This window comes from Pan troglodytes, chromosome 16 (assembly GCF_028858775.2).
Source record: "Pan troglodytes isolate AG18354 chromosome 16, NHGRI_mPanTro3-v2.0_pri, whole genome shotgun sequence".
NCBI lineage: Eukaryota > Metazoa > Chordata > Mammalia > Primates > Hominidae > Pan > Pan troglodytes.
The window spans coordinates 54662717-54686100 of NC_072414.2; the positions used below are offsets into that span (position 1 = coordinate 54662717).

General features: G+C 39.0%; 1 protein-coding gene across 16 annotated transcripts in view; it reads left to right on the forward strand.

Moving 5' to 3' along the window:
• Window positions 1-23384, forward strand: part of TLN2 (talin 2) — a 450464-nt gene that overhangs the window by 281664 nt on the left and 145416 nt on the right. For all 16 annotated transcript variants that reach the window (XM_024349234.3, XM_063794170.1, XM_054666988.2 and 13 more), the window contains 5 exons: window positions 2690-2753; window positions 4083-4187; window positions 15354-15509; window positions 20309-20410; window positions 21792-21868. In XM_024349234.3, the coding sequence (XP_024205002.2) occupies window positions 2690-2753; window positions 4083-4187; window positions 15354-15509; window positions 20309-20410; window positions 21792-21868 (504 nt within the window). The remainder of the gene's footprint in view (window positions 1-2689; window positions 2754-4082; window positions 4188-15353; window positions 15510-20308; window positions 20411-21791; window positions 21869-23384) is intronic.

Below are 23384 nucleotides of genomic sequence, written 5' to 3' on the forward strand. Positions count from 1 at the left end.
TTATCAGTTAAAGGTTTTTTATATATTCTGTATATATTGTAATTTCCTCATATATAATTTGCAAATATTTTCCCCCATTCTATGGATTGTATTTTCGCTTTCTTGATGGTGGTATCTGCAATTTAAAAGTTTATAATTTTGAAATAGTCCATTTTATTTTTTTTCTTTTACTACATGTGCTTTTGGTATTGTATCTAAAAACTCTTTGCCTAAATCAAGGTTGTAAAGATTTACTCCTGTATTTTCTTCTGAGAGTTTTATAGATTTAGCTATTACATTTAGGTCTGTCATAGATTTTGAGTTAGTTCTAGTGTATAGTGTGAAGTAGGGGGTCCAATTTCTGTCTTTTGCATGTGAACATCCTGTTGTCCCAGCACCAGTTATTTAAAAAAGTATTCTTTCCCCACTGAATTGTCTTGGAACCCTTGTTGAAAATCAGTTGACTGTAAAGGTGAGGGTTAATTTCTGGACTCTCAGTTCTATTCTATTGACCTGTGTATCTGTTCTTACACCATTACTGCACTGTCTTTGTTACTATGGCTTTGTAGTAAATATATTTCTTGTATCTGTTTTAATTTATTATTATGTCCTCCTTTTCACCACTACTACCAAACTATTTATTTTTGAAGAAACTAAGTTATTTTTATAGAATTTCTTGTGTTTGGGTTTGGCTAATTGTATCCTGATGGTATCATTGAACATGCTCCCCTATTCTTCTTTTTGTAAACTGTTATTTAGATCTAGGGGCTCAATTAAATTCAGTTTCAATTATGTATTTACTTATTCTTTATTGCCAAGAATACTTCCTAGGTGGTGCTGTATACTTCCTTTTGTATCAGTTGGGAGGCATATATTATCTGGTTATCCTGCTTTGATTAATATTAAAATTGATCATTGGGTTTAGATGTTATCAAATCCATCAATCTATTAAAAAGTTCCCGATCAAGTTGTTATTTTTTTGTCTTATAGCCATTGAAATGTGCTTTGATCTATCATTTATTTCAGTAAGAGTTGTATAATGATGATTTTGGACTTCTTTTATTTTTTCTACATTTATTAGCTGTGATTCTTGCCCTCATCAACATTTAGAAACATCAGAATAAATACTTGTTTCTTTCTCCTCATTTACAGTTTTCAGTATGAGTTGGGACCTTAGCAGTCTCTTAAGGTGACCAATGATTTTTTTAAAAAATCTTTGTAGGTATGAAATATCTGTGCTTTAACTTACTGCGGTCATCCTTTTTCTGATGCTCAAATTGCCCCATCACATGGTATTAATTATATGATGTCTGGGATTTGCTTCGGAATAGTCTAGGGGAGGTCAGTGGGATGGGGAAATAGATGAGTCATGATTGGCCATGAGTTGATAACTCTCGAGGCTGGATGGATGGGTTTATTATTTTGTTCTCTCTTTTTCAATATAAAGTTTTAAATCATCCAGTTTTTGGCTAATGGGAATTCATTGATACTGGCTCCAGTATTATCTTGGTAGCTTCCTTGGTTCAAGCCACAAGAAGTCCCAGGAACATTTTATACATTTCCTGCCTCAGACCAAGAATCAGTGATTTATCTGAGACTCGCTGGTTCCTTTTAGTGGAAATGGTATTTAGAACACCACCTGGCCTAGGCACCAGGGTTGGGGGGTGGTGTGGGGGGGTTGCCACCAGGTTGTGCTTGCTCCTGGCCTTTAAAGTGGACATAGCTAGAAATTGTTTTTCAGGAAAAGAAAAATGAATCAGGTACTCAGGCCAGTATTTCTAGTTCAAATAAAAGATGCAGAATGTTTAGCCAAGTCTTTTTGCATTTTGTTTATTTGTATCTATTTTATGCTGAAAAGCTTGGTTCCTAACAGCAACCATAATTACTCATTTACTTTATCCTAATTATATGTAACATCCTACTTATATATAATGTAATATCCTAATTTAATTGTGTGTGTGTGTGTGTGTGTGTGTGTGTCTGTGTATAGACAGGAGGGAAAGTGGATGTTAATTTTAAATACTAATATTTTTACTAACAAGTCTACTATGGCTTATTTTGTCCATAATATCTTACAAGGGATATACAGTCAAAAGACTGTTTTGCAGTTACTTGACATAATTATTCTTCCTGTAGTTATGCTGTCAGCTTGATAGACGGTTTTAGTTTGCTTTAGATTTTTAGATGTTGCTTTTTTTTTTTTTTTTTTTGCAATTTCATGTGGTTCTAAAGTGAAAACTACAATAAAAGAAATAGGCAAGTTTAGTTTCCATCCTTGTTCCCTTCTCCTTGTTTTTCCCCTCTTCCATGGAGAACCATTTTTATTAGTACTAGGTTTATCTTTGTATTATTTTTTAAAAATACGTAGACAATAGAAAATAGTGTTTTTAAAATAAATATTTCCTTTGTTTCTTACAAAAGATAGCATACTAGATACTCTTGTGCTCTTTTTTTTTTTTTTTTCACTTTACAATAGATCCTGGAATTTCTTTTTTCTTTAAATATGTTAGTTTGACCTTTTCTATCATACTAGTTTTATGTCCGTGCCCTTATTCAAGTGCGTCGTAGGATATAGCAGTCTGTTATTAATTACTCTATAAAATATTGGGAGACTTAGTGAGTTAACTGTGAGTTTTATTAAATGTCTTTGCTTTGCTTCTCATCATAGAACATGATAAATGCCTTTCCTTTTTAAATGTCTCTCTCTTAGTCTGAAGGAATTCCTGCCCAAAGAATATATCAAGCAGAGAGGAGCTGAAAAGAGGATCTTTCAGGTATTGGAAATGTACAGAACTTTATTATTCTCCTCACTCCCCATCCTCATTTATTAGTGTGAGGGGGCCTCTGCGCATGGTAGTTTTATACCTCGTGCCTGTACTCTGATATAATAAATGATTAGTGACTCAAGAGTAAAGAAGCTGACAGTCCTACTTTGGGCAGATTTATTATCTTAATCCATATTTTCTTGCTAAAGGTTACCTAGCCCCTCTGAGAAAAATGTGCATACATTTAATTTCAAAGGCATTATCTTGGTAACATTGAAACAAGGTGATAGACTGTTAACATGCATTGAGGAAGGATCTACAAGTAGCCTCTTTGTCCTGAGATTTGTTTTTTGAAAGTGGAATTTGGAAATTAGTGCCGTTTAAAAATCCAGAATTATCCTAAAAGTCAGAGACTTGTCCAGTCTACGCAACCAGTAAGAAAAGCCTTAACACAAACTTTGCCATGAAACACTCTAAGGAATCCAAGATACCAAAGTCTACTTTGATCCTGAAATGTAAATATAAATTAAAATACAAATTTCCTGCGTATAAAACATTCTTTTCTCCAGTATTGTTTCTGAGTACTATCGTGTACAGGCGTGTATTTACCCTATTCTTTGGAAAACGATATATATATATATATTTTTGAGACAGAGCCAAGTCGGAGTGCAATGGGGCGATCTCAGCTCACTGCAACCTCCGTATCTCCCCCCGCCGTGTTCAAGTGATTCTTGTGCCTCAGCCTACCAAGTAGCTGGGATGACAGGCATATGCCACCACACATGGCTAATTTTTGTTTTTTCAGTAGAGAGGGGGTTTCACCATGTTGGCCAGGCTGGTCTCAAACTCCTAATCTCAAATGATCTACCCACCTTGGCCTCCCAAACTGTTGGCATTATAGGCATGAGCCACCACACCCAGCCAATACATTGTGGATGGATGTTAGAATGACACCTCTCCTGATAAGAACTTTTTCTTGGTATCATTTAAAGTCTTGGCTCTCAACCATTTGGGACGTGGAGTCCTTTGACAATGTGATTACAGTTATGGACCCTGTTCCCACCACACTGCATGTGTGCATGGATTGTCACATTTAGTTGTGAAGTAATATAGGCTCTTTGGGCTCAAACTCTGGTTTGACATCCCTGTGTTAGAACTTCCTGCATGCTCTGATCCTTGGTCAGCAGTTGCCTGTGTCATGGAGGGGTCTCAGACACAACCATCACTTAATGATCATTCCTAGCCACTTACCTCCACCACATACGGTAACTACCTCTCTCCAAGTCCACCTGCTGGCAGAGATGCAATAACTGGTCCCGACTACTGTCACTTTTGCAGGAGCATAAGAACTGCGGAGAGATGAGTGAGATAGAAGCCAAGGTCAATTACGTCAAACTTGCACGGTCCCTCCGCACATATGGCGTGTCCTTCTTCCTGGTGAAGGTGAGTTGGGCAGAATGAGGAGAGTGTTCACCTCGGCCCCTTCTTTTTTCTTTTGTTCAAGCGTTTGCTGTTAAGCCTGGTTTGTCCTGCTCACCCCCCTAGCATTTGCGGGTGGAACATCTGGCTAGTGCTGACCTGCGTTTAGCTGCCGCACAGGCATGAGGGGTATGACCTGCGGGCTGGTGAGTGAGCGCTGCTGTCCAGGAGCCCCTGGGCAGCTGGGCTTTGGCTCAGATCACTGTCAAAGCTATAAAGTCCCTGAAGGAGTGAGTTCACTTTTACTTGTTATTCCTTCTCCTGACAGTGTTTCATTTATGACTGTCAAGAGTCCTGTGGACTAAGTGAAGGCTCTTCACCACTGCAGACCAAATCGAATTCATGTGATAAATGCGATGCTTAATTTGTATACTTTAAGACAGGGCTTGGGATTTTACGGCCTTCAGATCTGTTTTCATGGGAATTGTCTGTTTTCCTACTAGAGGAAAAGAGGCGTGTCTTTGAAATTGTACCTGTGAGCAAGTCCAGGTTGGCCCTTGATGGGTGTCATCTTCACTTGACTGACAAATCCTCTGGTTATCTTTGTTACCCCTTTGCTTTTCCTAACCTCAGGAAAGTGATACGCTGTTTAGTTGTTTAACTATTAGGTTTCACAGATTTCTACTTGTTTTGCTTTGACCCCTTTGGCCTCTCGCCTGGGGCCGTGGAGAAAGCTCTAACTTACAGTCAGTCTTCTTGTGTTGCTTTCTGCAAATGGGAGCAAACCAGCTGTGTTGCGGCTGCATCCAGGGACTGAAGTAGGAAGGACAAAACTGACCAGACTAAGAAGGTGTCTTTCCCCACAGCCAAAGAGAACTGCAAAAGAAGAAGTTACGTTGTCCTCTAAGATGTTTTTCTTGACCCCACTCCTCATTGGAGCAAGCTGCCTCATTTGGAGAGAGGAGATACCAAGATGTTATGCATCAGAAAGCCATATACTGCATGCTGATTAGTTATTAATACATCAACCAAACTAGCTCTCAGTTTTACACCCAAAATCGCTGGGGCCTTTGCAATGAAGAAGGTATACATCAGTCACCTTGTTTTTAAGAAAAATAATTGAGAGGTCGAATCTTTTACATTTAGTGGCAGTTTTAAAAGATCAGTGAGTATTTAAATGGCACTGGTGCCATCTAGGTAACAGTGACTCCACTTATCAATATTAATAATAACAGCAATAATGTTTAGTAAACAGCCATCCATCAAGCTTATCTCATTCAAACCTATCAACAACCCAAGGGTAAAACTACTACTACTATCTTCTTTTGTTTTTTGGAGACGGAGTCTTGCTCTGTCGCCCAGGCCGGAGTGCAGTGGCGCAATCTTGGCTCACTGAAACCTCTGCCTCCTGGGTTCAAGCCATTCTCCTGCCTCAACCTCCCAAGTAGCTGGGACTACAGGCGCATGCTGCCACACCCGGCTGATTTTTTGTATTTTAGTAGAGACAGGGTTTCACCGTGTTGCCCAGGCTAGTCTTGAACTCCTGAGCTCAGGCAATCCGCCCACCTTGGCCTCCCAAAGTGCTAGTATTACAGGCGTGAGCCACCGCACCCTATCTTCTTGTATAAGTGAGAACACAGAGCCCCAGCTAGATCCAGTGATTCAGTGGGGGCCATAAGGCTAGTAACTGAAGAAGCCAGGACTTGAATTCACGTTTCCCTGATTCACAGATGGTGTTCCCAACCTCTAGCTGTACTGCCTTAGCCGGAGTGACCCCATTTGAGAGGTAGTCACCTGCTTCCACCGATCTAGCTTCCCATCTGTGCCCTGAACACATGGGGAGATCTGCTCATTTTAGAAGGCATGCTTTTCATTCATTATTGTGAAGGGCAACTAGTAGTAGATGAGCTCCAATGCCTTGCAGGGACAAAGATTAAACAAATTTTCATCATGTCCACTGATAATGGCATCAATTTCCATTTATTTTCTTGAGTTTCCCTGTAGTCCTTTGAGTATTAAATTCATCTCTTGCATTCAGATCATCTTCCATTAATACCATCAGGCTTCACACACAGTCAGTTTCAGTGATGTGCTAAAAAACTGTTGTGCCTCTTGCATGTAGGTCAGTAAATTTAGGATGATAAAGAACATACAGAAATCTGTAATTAGGAAGAGAAGTTGAACACCAAATTGTAGAAAAAATAAATTTGTTCTTCAGTGACAATTTGGAACCTAAGAAAAATCGGTCCATGGTCACTAGGATGATTTGAGAGAGAGCAAAGATCTTCTCATTATAGCAGGGTCTTGCAGGTTTGATCAAACCAAATCTCCTTTTACACAATTATTTAAGGCAAAACAAGAACATGATAGACTTTTTTTTTCCTTTCTTCCTTCCTCCTTCCTTCTCTCTCCCTTTCCTCTCTTTCTTTCCCTCTTTCTCTTTATTTTTTTTTAAAATTACATCTCTTTGAAGAGAAGAAAGGATTAAGAAAGTAGACAGCACTTGCAACTTTTTTTTTTTTTTTTTTTTTTTTTTTGAGACGGAGATTCACCCAGGCTAGAGTGCAATGGCACGATCTCGGCTCACCACAACCTCTGCCTCCTGTGTTCAAGCGATTCTCCTGCCTTAGCTTCCCGAGTAGCTAGGGTTACAGGCATGCACCACCATGCCCAGCTAATTCTGTATTTTTAGTAAAGATGGGGTTTCTCCATGTTGGTCAGGCTGGTCTCGAACTCCCTACCTCAGGTCATCCTCCTGCCTTGGCCTCCCAAAGTGCTGGGATTACAGGCGTGAGCCACCACGCCTGGCCAAGCACTTGCAACTTCTATATACATATTAAATATTCAAATTTTTATTAATTTTATTTTTGTTGCTTTCTACAATGTTAATAGCACATTGCTCACTCCAATGTTTTGCTCAGTGGGCCCATTAGTATGACATTTTATTTTATAATTGTTTTTAATATAATTTATGTGACCATAGTTTGCCTTATTTTAAAAGTGGTATAGCTAAAAAATTCAGGAATGAGTCAATATTAAGAATTAATGAACCTGAATCACATCAAGACTTTAAATAAGATGATATCATATAACTATTTTATATAAAGCCACTAAGGTGTTTGATAAAACTCAACATCCTTTTATTAAAAATTCTTTAAAATGCTGGAATATAAGTGTGCTTGCTCACCATGATAGAGGTTCATGAGTATCAAACCTCTCATTAGTATCATACTTAATAGAAATGCTAGAGAGAAATCTATAATAGGCTGGGCATGGTGGCTCACGCCTGTAATCCCAGCACTTTGGGAGGCCAGGGCAGGCAGATCACTTGAGATCAGGAGTTCGAGACCAGCCTGGCCAACATAGTGAAACCCCATCTTTACTAAAAATACAAAAGTTAGCTAGATGTGGTGGTGCACATCTGTAATCTCAGCTACTTGGGTGGCTGAGGCAGGAGAATCGTTTGAACCTGGGAGGCAGAGGTTGCAGTTAGCCAAAATTGCACCACTGCACTCCCACCTGGGCGATAGAGCAAGACTCTGCCTCAAAATAAATAAATAAATAAATAAATCTGTAAGAATTGAAATCAGAATAAATGTGCCCACCATCTCATTACCCTCTAACATTATTTTGGAAGTTCTGGGAAATACAGTAAAATGAGGGGAAAATCATTGCTTTAGCAAATGAAGGAACAAAATTACTATGACTTGTAGCTATGATTATTTATCCTATAACAAGATATACCAAGTCTTTTTTTTTTTTTTTTTACTTTTTACTTGGAAATTATTACAGATTCACAAGAAGCTGTAAAACTAACTCGGAATCAAAAAGTCTGATAATAACAAGTGTTGGTGAGGATATGGAAAAATTGGAACCCCCATAACCTGCTGGTGGGAATGTAAAATGGTACTGTCACTTTGGAAAACAGTCTGTCAGTTCCTCAGTTGATTAAACATAGAAATACCGTATGATCCAGCAATCCCACTTCTATGAATATATACCAAAGAAAATTGAAAGTGTATATCCACATAAAAACTTAGACAAATATGTTCACAGCAGTGTTAGCCAAAAGTAAGAAACAACACAACGCATCACCTGATGAATGGGTAGACAATTTGTGGTGTATCCTTGCAATGCAATATCATTCAGCCATAAAAAGGAATGAAGTACCGATATATGCTACAACACGGATAAACTTTGTAAATGTTATGCTAAGTGAAAGAAGCCAGTCACAAAAGACCACATACTATATGATTCCCTTTATGTGAAGTGCCCAGAAGAGGCAAGTCTATAGAGACAGAAAGAAGGTTAGTGGTTGCTTAAGAGTTTGGTGTGGGAGATAGGGGAATGATGGCTAAAGGGTTCAGGGTTCTTTTTGATGTGTTAAAAATATTCTAAAACTGACTGTGGTTTTAAAAATAACAGTAATACAGAAAGGTCGTATGTGCTCTTCATCAGGTTTCCTCCAATGCTAACAATGGTACAGTAACACAGCCTGTAGAATGACATTGATAAAATCCACAGACCTTATTCAGAGTTCACCAGCGTTACATGTACTTGTGTGTGTTTAGTTCCATGCAATTTTATCACATTTATAGATTTATGTAACCCCCACCATAATCAAGTTACTCCAGCACCATTTGTTGAAAGTGCTATTCTTCCTCCATTGAGTTACTTTTGCATCATTTTCAAAATCTAGTTCAGCACATCTATATGGGTCTATTTCTGGGTTCTCTATTTTGTTCTTGTTCAAATATGTGTCCCTCTGCTAATCACACTGTCGTGATCAACTTTAGCTATAAAGTAAGCCCTAACATCAGATAAATTCCCTTAACGTTTTTCTTCTTTTTCAAAATCATTTTAGCCGTTTTAGGTTTTTTCCTTTTCATATATACTTTCAAACAAACTTATCTATGTCTACCAAAAGGCTTGCTGTGATTTTGATAGTAATTGCATGAAATTTATAGATCAATTTGGAGATAATTGACATTTTTATTCTGTTAAGTCTTTTAACCCATAAACATGATATAGAGAGCCTCCTTGATTGCTTTCAACATTTTGTAATTTTCAGCTTATGGGTCCTGTACATGTTTTAACAATATGTACACAATCATTTTAATTTTCAGGTTTATTGTTAAATTGATTAAATTGATCAAGGAAATTGATAAGACATATGTCAACCATGTGAAATAAGCCCTTAGAGTATGTATGTAAAAATTAGCAAAACCATTTAGAGTATATGATAAAAAGAGATCACATGCAGAACAGCATCAAAAAAAAAATTGTATACCTAAGGGATACTTTTTTTTTTTTCAATAGCTTTTGGGGTGTAAGCGTTTTTTTTGTTACATGGGTGAATTATATAGCAGTGAATTATAAGATTTTAGTGCTCCTGTCACCCAAGCAGTGTACATTATACTTACTGTATAGTTTTTTATCTGTAGCCCCACTCCCACCCTTTCCCTTCTGAGTCTCTAAAGTTCATTATACCCCTGTTTGCGTTTGTGTCCTCATAACTTAACTCCCATTTATAGGTGAGAGCATATGGTTTTTGGTTTTCTGCTCCTGTGTTATTCATGTAGAATAATGGCGTCCAGCTCCATCCAAGTTGTTGCAAAGGACATTATTTTGTTCCTTTTCGTGGCTGAGTAGTATTCCATGGTGTATATATGCCACATTTTCTCTATCCACTCATTAGTTGATGGTCACTTAGGTTGGGTCCACATCTTTGGCAGTTGTCAATTGTGCTGCTATAAACGTACGTGTGCAAGTGTGTTTTTCATATAATGTCTTCTTTTCCTTTGGGTAGATACCCAGTAGTGGGATTGCTGGATCAAATGGTAGATCTACTTTTAACTTTTAAGGAATCTCTATACTGTTTTCCATAGTGGTTGTACTAATTGGGACAATAAATTTTTTAAAGACATCAGTAACAGATTTCTCAAGCCCTAAACTGAACATTGCATTAAATTGTGAAGGAATTATGCTAATGAAAGCATAATTTATGAAGTAAATTAAAAGTTAGTAATTCCACCTTCCCATTCACTACTTTTATAGGATTCTATTAGAAACTCTAAATAAGTAAATGAAATTATAATTAATTATGATATTGAACACACCTACTCAAACCACACAGCCTTGAGATCAGTCATAGATATTTTGAAAGGACTGGTTTCATGTGCTTAGAGCTGCTTACATCATATTTTCTTTTATGTCTATGAATATTTTGTCCTAATAATCGGTATTAAATTTTATGTCATTGTAATAGTGCGTGCTTGCATGTTGTAGTTGGGAAGATTGGCCTAGAATCCAGGATGGTAATTTACACCTGTGTGAGAAATAGTAGAAGCTTGTACGACCTTAGGGAGAGTACCTAAACTTTCTAAATCTCAGTTTCTTCATCTGAAAAATAGGAATAATTCCTTAAAGAGCTCTAATGAAGAGTAAGCGAGCTAATGTATGTAAACAAATGTGGTGACTGGAAAGTAAGGATATTTGATTAATTTAATTTTATTTATTAATTTTTTAGAGACACGATCTCACTCTATCACCCAGTCTGGAATGTAGTGGCGTGATCATGGCTCACTGCAGCCTCCTGAGTAACTGAGACTACAGGCACGTGCCACCACGCCCAGCTAATTTATTTTTATTTTTTCTTAGAGACGGGTCTCCTTATGTTGCTCAGTCTGGTCTTGAGCTCCTGGCTTCAAGTGATCCTCCCACCTCAGTTTCCCAAAGTGTTGGGATTGCAGGCATGAGCCACTGTATCTGGCCTGATAAATTTTAGATGATCCCAGTCACTGAACTCTTCCCACACTTCCCAAATCCCTGGCCCTAGGGGCAGATAGTAAACATTTCAGGCTTTGCCAATCATGCTACTCAACTTTGCCCCTGCAGTATGAAAGCAGCCATAGGCAAAATGTAAATGAATGGCATGGTTATGTTTCTACAAAGCTTTATTTTTGGGCTCTGAAATTTGAATTTTATGTAATTTTTCTCGCACAAAATATTCCTCTTGGTTTTTGTTTTTAATTTAAAATTGGAAAATTCATTCTTAGCTCTTGGTCCATAAAAAATAAGCCGGATTTAGCATTGGCCATAGTTTACCCTCCTCCATACAGAGCATGTCTGCGAGTCATATAATGAATTCATATGGAATAGCATTAGGCAGCAGTATTCTCAGTGGCCAGGAAATGTGCTTTGGAAAAGAAGGACTTCAGTTTGGATCCCAGCTTTGCCACTTAGTAGTTTGATCTTGGATAAGTTACCTTACCTTTCATCTCTAAGCTTCAGTTTGTTCACCTATAAAATTGTGACTTTTTATGAGGTTTAAATAAGTTAATACAGAAAAAGGGACTGCCTCATATAAATCTCCATAAATGGGAGCTGTAAATGTCTACATTCTTCCTTCTTTCATTGACTTCTTTTGCGTTTCATCATGATCTGCTACACCAAAACCCCACAAGCAACAGTAAGGCATTTCCCATGACCAGCATAAAATCTTGTTTTATTCCAGAAAATCACGTGTAACCCTTCTCACTTCCAAATTTGCCTTTGAAAATTTTTTGCAGACTTAGCCAGAGCCTTGAGGTGTTAGATTACCTGGAGAACAGACCCTCTTCTCCCCTCAACTGTAAAAACACCAGAGAGGGCATTCGGAGCATCTCAGAATCCCAAGTTCAGTCAAAATGGATTGCCAGTCACTTGCAGGGAGAGAAATGGCTAATAAACAGGGTCTTCAGGTTTGCTCTTGAGCAGCCTTTTTTTCCCATGCCCCTAAAAGAAAGAAATATACTGAAGACAGAGTAAAACACGCAAACCAGCCCTTTGGCCAAGCCAACCTAGAACTCTAGTGAGCTCAGCTGGATCATGGGGAGGACCCTTTGGGCTTGGGCCATATTGAAGTGAGGGGCCAGGAGCCAGAAGCTCAGTCCAGTTGCATTCCTCCATCCAGTTCTGGATCTCAGATGTGAGGCAGAGGTGATGCAGAATCAGGCAATCTCTACACCAGTGAAAAGAGCCTGCAGACAGCAGTCTTGATCACAGCTGGCTGCCAGGGCTGAACCCGTAGTTTTAGCTGAAATATGTTTGAAAGAGGAGGGCTTGGGTTTGTTAACGAATCCTGCCTCTCATTGGTAGAATGCCTGCCTTCTCCTGCCTCTGAGTTACACAAGCTGTAGACATTTTCAAAACAATCTAATCAGGACCATCTTGAGAGAGAAGCTTCTAGATGGCTGTCAAAAATCACAGCTACAGCTCTTTGTGTGTGTTGGTGTATGAGATAGATGGGTCTTCACTGGTGCCTGCTTTAGCCTGCTTTGTCTACTGGAGATAAAAGGAAGCTGGTCTGTGTAGTTGAAGGTCGGAAAGGAGTGGTTCGGGGGTACTGAGACTTGAGGCATAGGAAGGAAAGAGGGAGCTTTATTACCCTGTGGCCCTCCCGTCACATCCCTGTCACTGAGGCTCTAAGGCAGGTCTCTGCACCGGGGAAGACCTTGCATCACGATCACAGATCTCAGCCATTTGCTACTTTACCTTTCTCCAGCTGCTCTGCGTTTTGTGTGTAGGTGCTGAAGTAAATTTATCCCTTGATGGTGGTCTCTGTTGCCAGTTCCAGTATTTTTTGAGTTCCCTCAGCCCCTTTTCCTTAGTTGTGACCTGTTGATAGAATGTCCACTGTAAGTTGTTTGTTCACTGTGGCTTCCTCTCCCAATCTGGAATGATCCTGACAAGAATTAGGGCAATCCGTCACGATTCTGTGTTCCCGCACCCCAGAATCCCTCACTGGGGAACAGTGCAGATGGGAAAGAATGAAGGAAGCAGCTGCAAACCATATTTTATCTCCAGTCCCCTTCCTGGGTCCCAGAAGCTGGGTTTGTGCCAACCCTGTGTGACTAAATTAGCTGCCTAGAGCCTATCAACCTAAAACTCTGTGTGGCTCCTGAAGCCAAAGTAGATTAACTGACATTGTCTGCCCTGCACTGATCTCACCCCTTGTGGAACTGCCCTCTCTTTGAAAAAAATCTGACCCTTGTCAGTGTTTTTTAAGACTTGAGGTTCAGGGAGGAATATTCCCCTCCTCAGACACCCAGGTAGATTCCTCATACCATGGTGTCCTCCGTGAGGAAGCTGGGGGTGTGCGGTGACTGTCACCATCTGAGGGTTACCAGATGCCCATGGTGAGGGTGGTTGGGGGTGGGTAGGATTTGGCCTTTTCTCTTTTTGCTTCCACCAGAAGACAGTAAACTGCAGTAGACAGTCAGCTTTTGAAGTCAGAGATATTTTTGAGCTACTCAAATCTATGTTCAAATTATGGCTTTACCACTCACCACTGTTGGGTTTGGTCTCTTCACTTGCAAAGTGAAAAATGATGATACCAGTGTTTTGGAGATGCTCTGAAGATTAACAGATGGTGCTTATTAAGTATCTAGTATGTTCCAGCACTGTTTTAAGTGCCATTACCCTGTGTTGGGTGTGTGTAGACACATCCACAAATGCATAGATACTTTGTGTGAATGTATATATCTATGCCTCTGAGAATAGCAGTTTAGGTGTTGTTGCTAGGTTTCAGCAAATATGAGTTGAAAAGGTTTTCCTGACAGCCCTAAAAATACACACTTAATAGTGAAATTTTGGAAATAAGGAAAAGCATGAAAAAATAATACAAAACACATGAGATGTTCAGTGCCTTTTTCATGTAATGGACATAGGCCTATTTTTAAATTTTTATTTCCTCTAAGATTAGGCCCTATATTCTGTTTTTTAATAATATATTATGAATAATTTACTTCCATAAAACCAATTGTTTTTCTACAATATGATTTTTAATAATGGAGGGTAATCTGTTATCTGGATATATCGTAATTTATGTATCAAGTCCTGTGTTATTGAAAACTTGGATTGTTTCATCTACAGCCATACCACCCTGAATGGGCATAATGTTGTCTGAAAATTGGGTGGTTTCTAGCTTTTCACCATTATGTACTGTGGTTGAGCTTCATGTGGCATAATCTTTACACACATTTATAACTTTTTTTTTTTACTAAATTTCTCAAAGCTAGCTGTGTCAAAAGTAAGGACTTTTTAAGGGTTTGGATAGATAGTGACACATTTTCCCCCATGAAGGCTTTTGCTATCTTAAGCTTTCATCACTAGTGACCCGCTTCACATCTTCCTCAAATCTGAGTATTAATTTTAATAAGAAACCTCAGCTATTTTACGTGAAAATTTATTTGCTTATTTATTTTAAAAACATTTTCTGTTCATATTCTTCAGCAGTTATTTTGTTGATTTATGAACACATCACATAGACAGTATATGAAGTCTATTGCCATTACATTCATTGTAAATATTTATTGCCCAGTCTTTTTCATTTTTTATGAGGTTTCTTTAGCTTCTGCTCTCCTCCCCCCGGTCTATCAAAAGTATGTATATTTTGAGTTAAGCGTATTAATCGTTTCCTTTATGGCTTCTTATATTGGTGTTTTTCTTAGGAAATCATTTCTCACCCAAGGATCACAAAAATATCCACTTGGATGTTCTTCCTAAATTATTAATCTGTCTTTAATTTGTTTTGGTATGAGTGTGAGCTAGGGTTCCATTATTTTAATAGACATTACTATATCTTAAAACATTATTAAAACTAGTTATAAAATAAGTTTTAAGAATCAGTAGATATACAAAATTCCAAAACAAAGAATCCAAACAGAAATATATTTCAGAGATTTAAAAAAAAGGGCAGGAAGCTGTGTCTCCTCATAATGAGAAGATTCTACTTTGACAGAGTTTTAGTTAAGTTAATTTTAAATCTCAGATTAACCCTCGTTTGTTACTCACTGAGTTGGCCACTGGGAGTGATAGTACCTGGAATTCACCTTTGCTTCTTTTTCTCTGGATGTCTTTTCAGTTCTATCCCATCTTTCTGGCATAGTCTGTTTTTGGAGCAAGCTGCTCTCCTGAACAGGGGGCATGATTTTGTGGCTCTTTCCAGTCTTCTCATGTCTTTGTTTGAGTTCCCATGCCTTTAGTTTAATGAGTTATTCACCTAGCCTCAAAATCTTGGTTTCCCTATAGCCCTACCTGTTTTGAAACACAGTGTATGCAGGTGAAAGGTCGAAAAATCACTGATTCCCTGGCAAAGTCAGATGTTTTCAGAAGAAGAGCACTGACTCTTGGTATCTCCTGTTTCAGGAGAAGATGAAAGGCAAGAACAAGCTGGTGCCTCGCCTGCTGGGGATCACCAAAGACTCGGTGATGCGCGTGGATGAGAAGACCAAGGAAGTGCTGCAGGAGTGGCCCCTCACCACCGTCAAGCGCTGGGCAGCCTCACCCAAGAGCTTCACACTGGTAGGGACTGGCAGAGGGCAAGGAGAGTGCTAGCGTGGCCTTGGGTGATATTGTGGGGACAGGAGAAAGACCAGATTCTTGCCCATTGGGTTTCTCTGGCCTGGGAGAGCCAGCGTGGAGTGAGGAAGATGGTGCAAGCCCATGGGCAGGGAAGGGGATGGGTCCAGAAGTAAAAGAGAGGTCAGCAAGCCTGGGTTTCTTCAGGCACTACTGCTTCTCTGCACTCTACATAAGTCAGCCTCTATTTCATTATCTAGAAAAAGCCACTCACCCAGATGATTCTCAGTTCTGTGTTCCTGATGACATCCCTAGCATATACTGAAAGGAAACTTTCTAGTGCTCTGAGACACAAAGGCCCCCTCTTTGTTTTAGATGGTCCTAAGCATTGTGATTATCTTGCTGAGGAATGTTTTCCCAGCCTGCCTAGAAAGAGAGCATAGTACACAGTGGAAATAATGTGGACTTTAGGATAGTGTTATTATAGAAATCCAGTTTGTCATTTCCCAGCTGTGTGACCTTGTTCAAGTTACCTTTCCTCTCTGAGCCTTAATTTCTTCAGCTATAAAATGGTGATAGTCATACCTACAGAGCTGCTAGGATTGAATAAGATGACGATAAGATGCTTAGTATAAAATTTATGGAAAGTAGTGAGAATATGTTTGTTTCAGGTCTTCAGACCTCTGAATTCTTCCTCCTGATTTCAACATTTGTTGTTAGCAGAGTATAACTCTATGCCTTAACTGTAGCCACATTTACATGTGAAACACAATAGAGCGGGTGGTTGGTAGGGCAAGATGTGCAATAAGAAAAATCAAAAAGTGCTAGAATTTGTCAATTCGTAAGACTCTTGAAGTCTCTAGTGAATGCTTGAAATATCACCTCTTATCTATGCAAGATATCATAATAGGACATAAAAAAAAACTGTGTAAAGAAGGGGCCATGGAAGGACTCATTAGTTATCTAATTTGACTATAGATTGATAGATTCCTGCCAATTAGAAGGAATCATCAGAAAACATACCTTCTTTCCTCCTGTAGCTGTAACATTTGTGCCTGTGTGGCCCTCAAAAGATGAATGTTCATACTTAGCTGTGTCCTCATCTTCCATTGCAGGAAGTCATGGATGATTTCTAAATTAGAAAAATCAAGAAATCAATATAAACATATTATTTAGAAATACTAGAAGAAACTGCTAAAAGAGTTGAAAGTGGTTACCTTTGGAGAGGTATGTGGTAGAAAGTGAAGTTGGGAATGGGTAGGACAGGGAACAACTGTGTTTTGTTTTACATCTTGTAATACTATTGGTCTTTTTAAACTAGGTCCAAGTATTTATTGAAAACAAAAATTTATTTAAAAAATGAATAGTTATGATAACCTCATTAACCACCTCAGGCAAAAGAGAGAATAACAGTATTTTGATTAAAGCATAACGTCCCATTAAAGCCCATTATACGTAGTGATTTTTTCCTTCCTACTCCTAGCCTTTATTTAATTTCCAAGTGTTTAGAGGTTTTTCTGCTGTGTTTCTACTATTGATTTTTTAGTTTGATTCCGTTATGGTCAGAGAACATACTCTGTATGATTTCAGTCCTTTTGAAATTTTAAGGTTTGTTTTTATATCCCAGGATATCCTTTTTGGTGAGTGTTCTACGAGTATTCAAAAAGAACATATATTCTGCTATTATCATGTAAAGTGGGCTCTATAAATACCAGTTAGATCCCTATTAGTTGATGGTGGTGTTCCAGTCTTTTGAATGAATATCTTTGTTAATTTTCTGCCTGGCAGTTTTCTCAGTTGCCGAGAGTGAGGTTCTTAACAATAATTATGGATTTTTCTACTTTTTCTTTCAGCTCTCAGTTTTTGTTTCATGTAATTTGAAGCTTTGTTGTTTGATGCCTGTACATTTAAGATTCCTCTATCTTAACAGAGAAGTTGTTTTTTCCTTATGTAATGTTATTTTCTGTTAGTAATTTTTGTTTTTCTCTGAAGTCTACTGTATCTAATGTTGACATAGCCACCAATGCTTTTTATAAAACTAATGTGGGCATGATACATCTTTTTCCATCCTTTTATTTTCAACTTGCATATACTGTTATATTTGAAATGAATTCTTGTAGAGAGCATAATTAGTTGGGTTATATTTTTTAATCCATTCTATCTCAGTTTTAATTGGTATATTTACACTATATTTAAGCTAATTATTGGTATGTTAGGGCCCAAGTCTATCATTTTGTAGTTTTTCTGTTTGTCCACTTTATTTCTCTCTCTTTTTTTTTTTTTTGCCTTTTCTGTGGGTTACTTGGACACTTTTTAGAGTTTGTTTGCTTTGTGTGTTACGTTTTGAGCATATCACTTTGTGTAGTGTTCTTAGTGGTTATTTTGGATATTACCATGTCCATATGAAATTAAACACAGTCTACTGGTACTGGCTTTTCCCCCTTAAGTGTAGAAACCTTACTTCCATTTAGGTCTTTTTACCTACCCACTCCCCACACTTTTTGAGTATAATTATTTAAATATTTTTTCAGTATACACGTAAGATGGTTATTTTGTCTATAACCACATAAGATGGTGTTACAGCTTCTGCTTTGAACACAACATGTGATGAAAGAAACTCATGAGGTGAAGAACCGTCTATTACATTTCCCTTTATTTTTATCTACCCCATTGTTCTTCTTGCATTTCTAAAGTTCCCAGCCTTCTTCTGTTATCATTATGTGTTTGGAGAGCTTCCTTTAGCTATTTGTTAAGGGTACATCTGCTAGCAACAAATTGACTTTGTGTTTTCTTCCTCTGAGAATGTTATTATTTCCCCTTCATTCATGAAGGATAATTTTGCCAGGTACAGCATTTGGGATTGACAGTTCCTTTCTTTTAGTATCTGAAAAGTGTCATGCCACTTCTTTCTTACCTCCATGGTTTCTAATGATAAATTTGCTGTCATTCAAGTTGGTGCCAATTTGTAGGTAATATGTCATTTTTCTGTGGCTGTTTTTAAGATATTTTTATCTCTAGTTTTCAAAATTCTTGGTATGGGCTTCTTAAGATTTCTTCTATTTGGAGTTCACTCAGCTTCTTGAATTTGTGGGTTTAAGTCTTCACTAATTTGGGGAAGTTTTCAGTCATTATTTCTTCAGCTACTCTATTTTTATCCAACACTGTCCTCTCCTGTTACTCTGATGATATCAATGTTAGATCTTTTGTTACTCTCCTATAGGTCCCTGAAGCTCTGTTTTTTAGTTTCTTTTCTCTATATTGTTCAGATTGACTAAATTCTGTTGATCTGTTTTCAGGTTTACTGATTTTATTTTTTATTATCTCCACACTACTATTTAGTCTATTCTGTGAGTTTTAAAATTTTGGTTATTGCCTTTTTCAGTTCTATAATTTCCATTTGGTTCTTTTTTATGACTTCTGTTTCTTTGTTGGAACATTTTATTCTTTAAAATTTGCTGCAAGAGAATTTGCAATTTATTGGTGAAGCATTTTTATGATGGTTGCTTTAAAATCCTTATAATTCCAATATCTGATTTATTTCAGTATTGGCATGAGTTGATGATCTATCATTCATATTGTGGGTGTCCTGGCTCTCGATATGAATATTTATTTTTTTTAAGACATCCTAGACATCTTGGTTATTAGGAGACCTTTTTTTTTTGGAGACAGTCTCTCACGCTGTTGCCCAAGCTGGAGTGTAGTGGTGTGATCATAGCTCACCTCCTGGGCTCAAGCGATCCTCCTCCCTCAGCCTCTTGAGGAGCTGGAACTGCAGGCTCATGCCACTATGCCTGGCTAATTAAAAAAAAAAAAATTTATAGAGGTGAAGTCTCACCATGTTGCCCAGGCTGGTCTTGAACTCCTGGGCACAAGTGATCCTCTCGCCTCAACCTCCCGAAGTGGTGGGATCACAGGTATGAGCACTGTGCCCAGCCTATTAGGAGACTTTTGATCTTACTGAAATATTCTGTTTTAGCAGGTGGCCACTTTGTTCAAGTTTAGTGTGTAGTATTCTGGCCTACTTTTCAGGGCTTAAGTTGCAATGGCAGTTTTATTCTCTGAGCCCTTTCAATGCTGTTCTGGACTGATTTTTTCTTTTGACACTAAGGTTCCTGCTCAAACCCTGTTGGTTCTGTCGATGAAGGCAGAAGGCACTTCCCTGGGCTACCTGCTATTGCTGGGTGACCTTCGTTGCAGGAAGCAGAGGGCACTGGAGCTGAGTCTCTTTAAGCCACTGGCTAGAGGGCAGGGAGACACAGGGCTTTACTATTGCTGCTGCAGCAAAAGGATCAGACCATCCACCTGCCTGGGTTGTGGAATAGGACCTGGGAGGGTCTGAGGTTTCACTGCTCTGCAGCTTCCCGTGAATGTCAGCCCGGGTTGTTGAGCTGGAGTTGGAGCTCCTGACTACTTCCCCAAATTAGTCTCTCTTGGGCTCCCCTTCTCCTGGTTCTTTGACTAAAAGCATGCTTTTCAGGAACTGCTTATTGGAGGTTCCAATGTTCAGGCCTCTACAACTCTTAGTCTTGGGGGTATATGGGATAGGAAAGAAACCCAAGAACTCAACCACATTGTGGTTTTGCAAGTTCTGAGCCCCCCAGCCAGTCCATCTTCTCAGTTTTCAGAGCTCTTTTACCATTGTTGAATATTGTTGAATAAATTTTAGGATATTCATTTGTATTTAGAGAGGAGGAGCAGGGAAAATGAAGTCTATGTCATATTGTTCTAGAGCTGGACCTGCTAGCCTTTAAAATGCTGATATATCTGATTTGGCTATATTTCCTCCAATGCTGTCTTTTCAGGATTTTGGGGAGTATCAGGAAAGCTACTATTCAGTACAAACCACCGAGGGAGAGCAGATATCCCAGCTGATTGCAGGCTACATTGACATCATCCTGAAAAAGGTATTTTGTATTGATGCAAATTGGAAAAGCAAGACGGCTTTATTAAAAGGCTCGGTTTCGATGACGTGGCTACCTTGAAAAAAAAAAACCCTCTTAAATAGTACTTGAGGCCAGGCACGGTGGCTCACGCCTGTAATCCCAACACTTCGGGAGGCTGAGGTAGGCAGATCACCTGAGGTCAGGTGTTAGAGACCAGTCTGGCCAACATGGCAAAACCCCGTCTCTACTAAAAATACAAGAAAGTTAGCCGGGCGTGGTGGCAGGCGCCTGTAGTCCCAGTTACTCGGGAGATGGAGGCAGGAGAATCGCTTGAACCCGGGAGGCAGAGGTTGCAGTGAGCTGAGATCACGCCACTGTACTGCAGCCTGGGTGACAGAGCGAGATTCCATCTCAAAAAAAAACAACAAAACTTGATTTACTAATTTAATCTTTAATCACTAATTAAGTGTGAGATCTTTGACCTCAAGATGCTGTGAGAATTCCTGCTTTTTCTGCAGCACATATTTGTGTCATTTACTACCAGGCAGTGAACAATAGCATGTCACTTAGCTAATGAATGAGCCTAGCACCCCTTAGCATCTTCCTCTCCACGTAGCTGTACTGTGCTTTTCAGCCTCTGTGGAAACTTGGATTGAGGGTCTAAAAATGATCTTTGTAGTTTTCATGTTTTTTTTTTTAAACAAATGTAATGGGGTTATATGCCATAGTGGTATATAGAAAAACAGATTTCTTAAGGCTTCAAGATACAGCCCATTCAAAAAACCAAGATTTAATAGAATGTTAATATGTGCACCTTGATTTTTTACTATGTAAAATTAAAGTCTGTGCAATAAATACATGACATCTAACTATATATTAAATCATATATTTCTCTTTTTTATTATTATGCTTTTGTTCATCCATTGCTTACTAAATATTCAGTATAAAGAATTTTGAGTAAACTTCAACACTTTGACTTGTGTCCCTTCAAAATGTTTTTTTAAAGGTCCTTGTATGAAGACCTGCTGATTTTCTTTCTTTTTTTTTTTTTTTTTTTTTTTTTTTTTTTTTTTGAGACAGAGTCTCCCTCAGTCGCCCAGGCTGGAGTGCAGTGGCGCTATCTTGGCTCACTGCAGGCTCCGCCTCCCAGTTCAAGCAATTCTCCTGCCTCAGCTTCCGGTGTAGCTGGGATTACAGGCTCCTGTCACCATGCCAGGCTGATTTATGTATATATATATTTTTTATTAGAGACGGGGTCTCCCTGTGTTGACCAGGTTTGTCTCGAACTCCTGACCTCAAGTGATCTGCCCGTCTTAGCCTCCCAAAGTGCTGGGATTACAGGCGTGAGCCACCGCGCGTGGCCTGGTTTTCATTTTTGCATCTTGTTTTATTGCATTTCCAGAAACAAAGTAAAGATCGATTTGGACTAGAAGGTGATGAGGAGTCAACCATGTTAGAAGAGTCCGTTTCCCCAAAAAAGTAAGTATTCTGAAGAGTACTAGAGGACCACCTTCTCCCTAGATAGGTAGGTTTCCTCTTGCCAGCTTGGAGCCTGCTGCTCTGAAGCCTGTCACCTGGAGAAGATGACAGCAGATGATATAGTTGAATCTTCTTCAAGCATGGTCCCCAGACCAGCAGCATTGAAGTGGCAAACATCTCGTGAGGGAGGCTGAGGATTTTAGGGAAACATTGACCAAGGTGTGGCGTTTTAACTGTGTCTTTTGAGGCAGTAAGTGTTCATGAGTCCTGTTCTGCATTTCTGATCTAAATCTCATGATCAAATCATGATCATTGAGCCGTACCATCAGAAGGTCAGAGGATGAGCCTCTGTTTGATTCTGGCCCCTTTTGTGGGAGGAGGGAGTACAGCCAGTGGAGGAGTTAGGGTGAAGCAGTGCTGCATGCCACGCTTGTCTGGAGTGCTGTGAGGTAGCATAGTACAGGCGAGTGGTTAAGAATATGGACTCTTGCTGGGCTCAAATCTGGGGTCTCTGTTTCACTGTGTGGCCCTGGGAAAGTTACTAAATTCTCTTCTGGCATGAGCTTATCTATAAAATGGGGATAATGATATTACCACCTAAGTAGGTTTTATTTCCGTGGTAGTTACTAATAAAGCACATAAAACAATGCGTGGCACATAGCACTCGCTATTATAACTATCATCCTCATGATCATTGTTTTAAATTCACGGTATTCTTAATTTAGCCCCATTTATAGATGAGGAGATAGGTTTATTAAAATTAAGTAACATCTAATAAATGGCTCTTTTTGGGAAACCTATCCAGACATCCCTTTTATATTAATAGAGCAATGTAATGACTGTTCTTGTATGCTTTAGTGTGACATTTTGTCTCATCTGGAATTCCAATAACAACTCCCTATGCAAAAGGGAGGCCAAGGGTCTCAGCCAAGGAGCAACACAGGAAGAAGTGGAAGGTCTAGCGATGGGGACAATCCTGACCATTCTTCCTGCTTGCCTTGATAAGACCCCACAGTATGCTCTGGGCAGTGGAGGAGGCTACAGTGGTCCCAGGCAGGATCTATCATTCCCAGTCCACGGATAAGGAAACTGAAGCTCATGAAAGTTAGTTGAGATACACATATGTGGTAGAGTCAGGACTCAGATTCAGATCTTGCGATGTTTCCCATAGTACGCTGCTAGAAAGTTCTAGCATCTTCCAATCCATTAAACTTGCTTAGTAGTTTCTCTAATATTTTCACCCTTGCTGCCAGTTTCTCACAATTTGCTTCCTAATCACCCAAAACGTGTTTTTCCATTTGTCCCCACTGGTACGCAAGTTGGAACCAAACTTGATATGATAAGTTTCTAGTACTTGCCACCCTTGGGCAGAGCACCTTAAGTCTTTGGAATTATTCATGACCATTGGATGTAAATTAGTGAGCTAGTGCTCCCTGACAGGGTGATCTGCTTCACTTCAGAGGACTCTGCTGTGCTTTGCTTCCCATAGGAGCGGCCCAGTAAGTGTCTGAGCCCA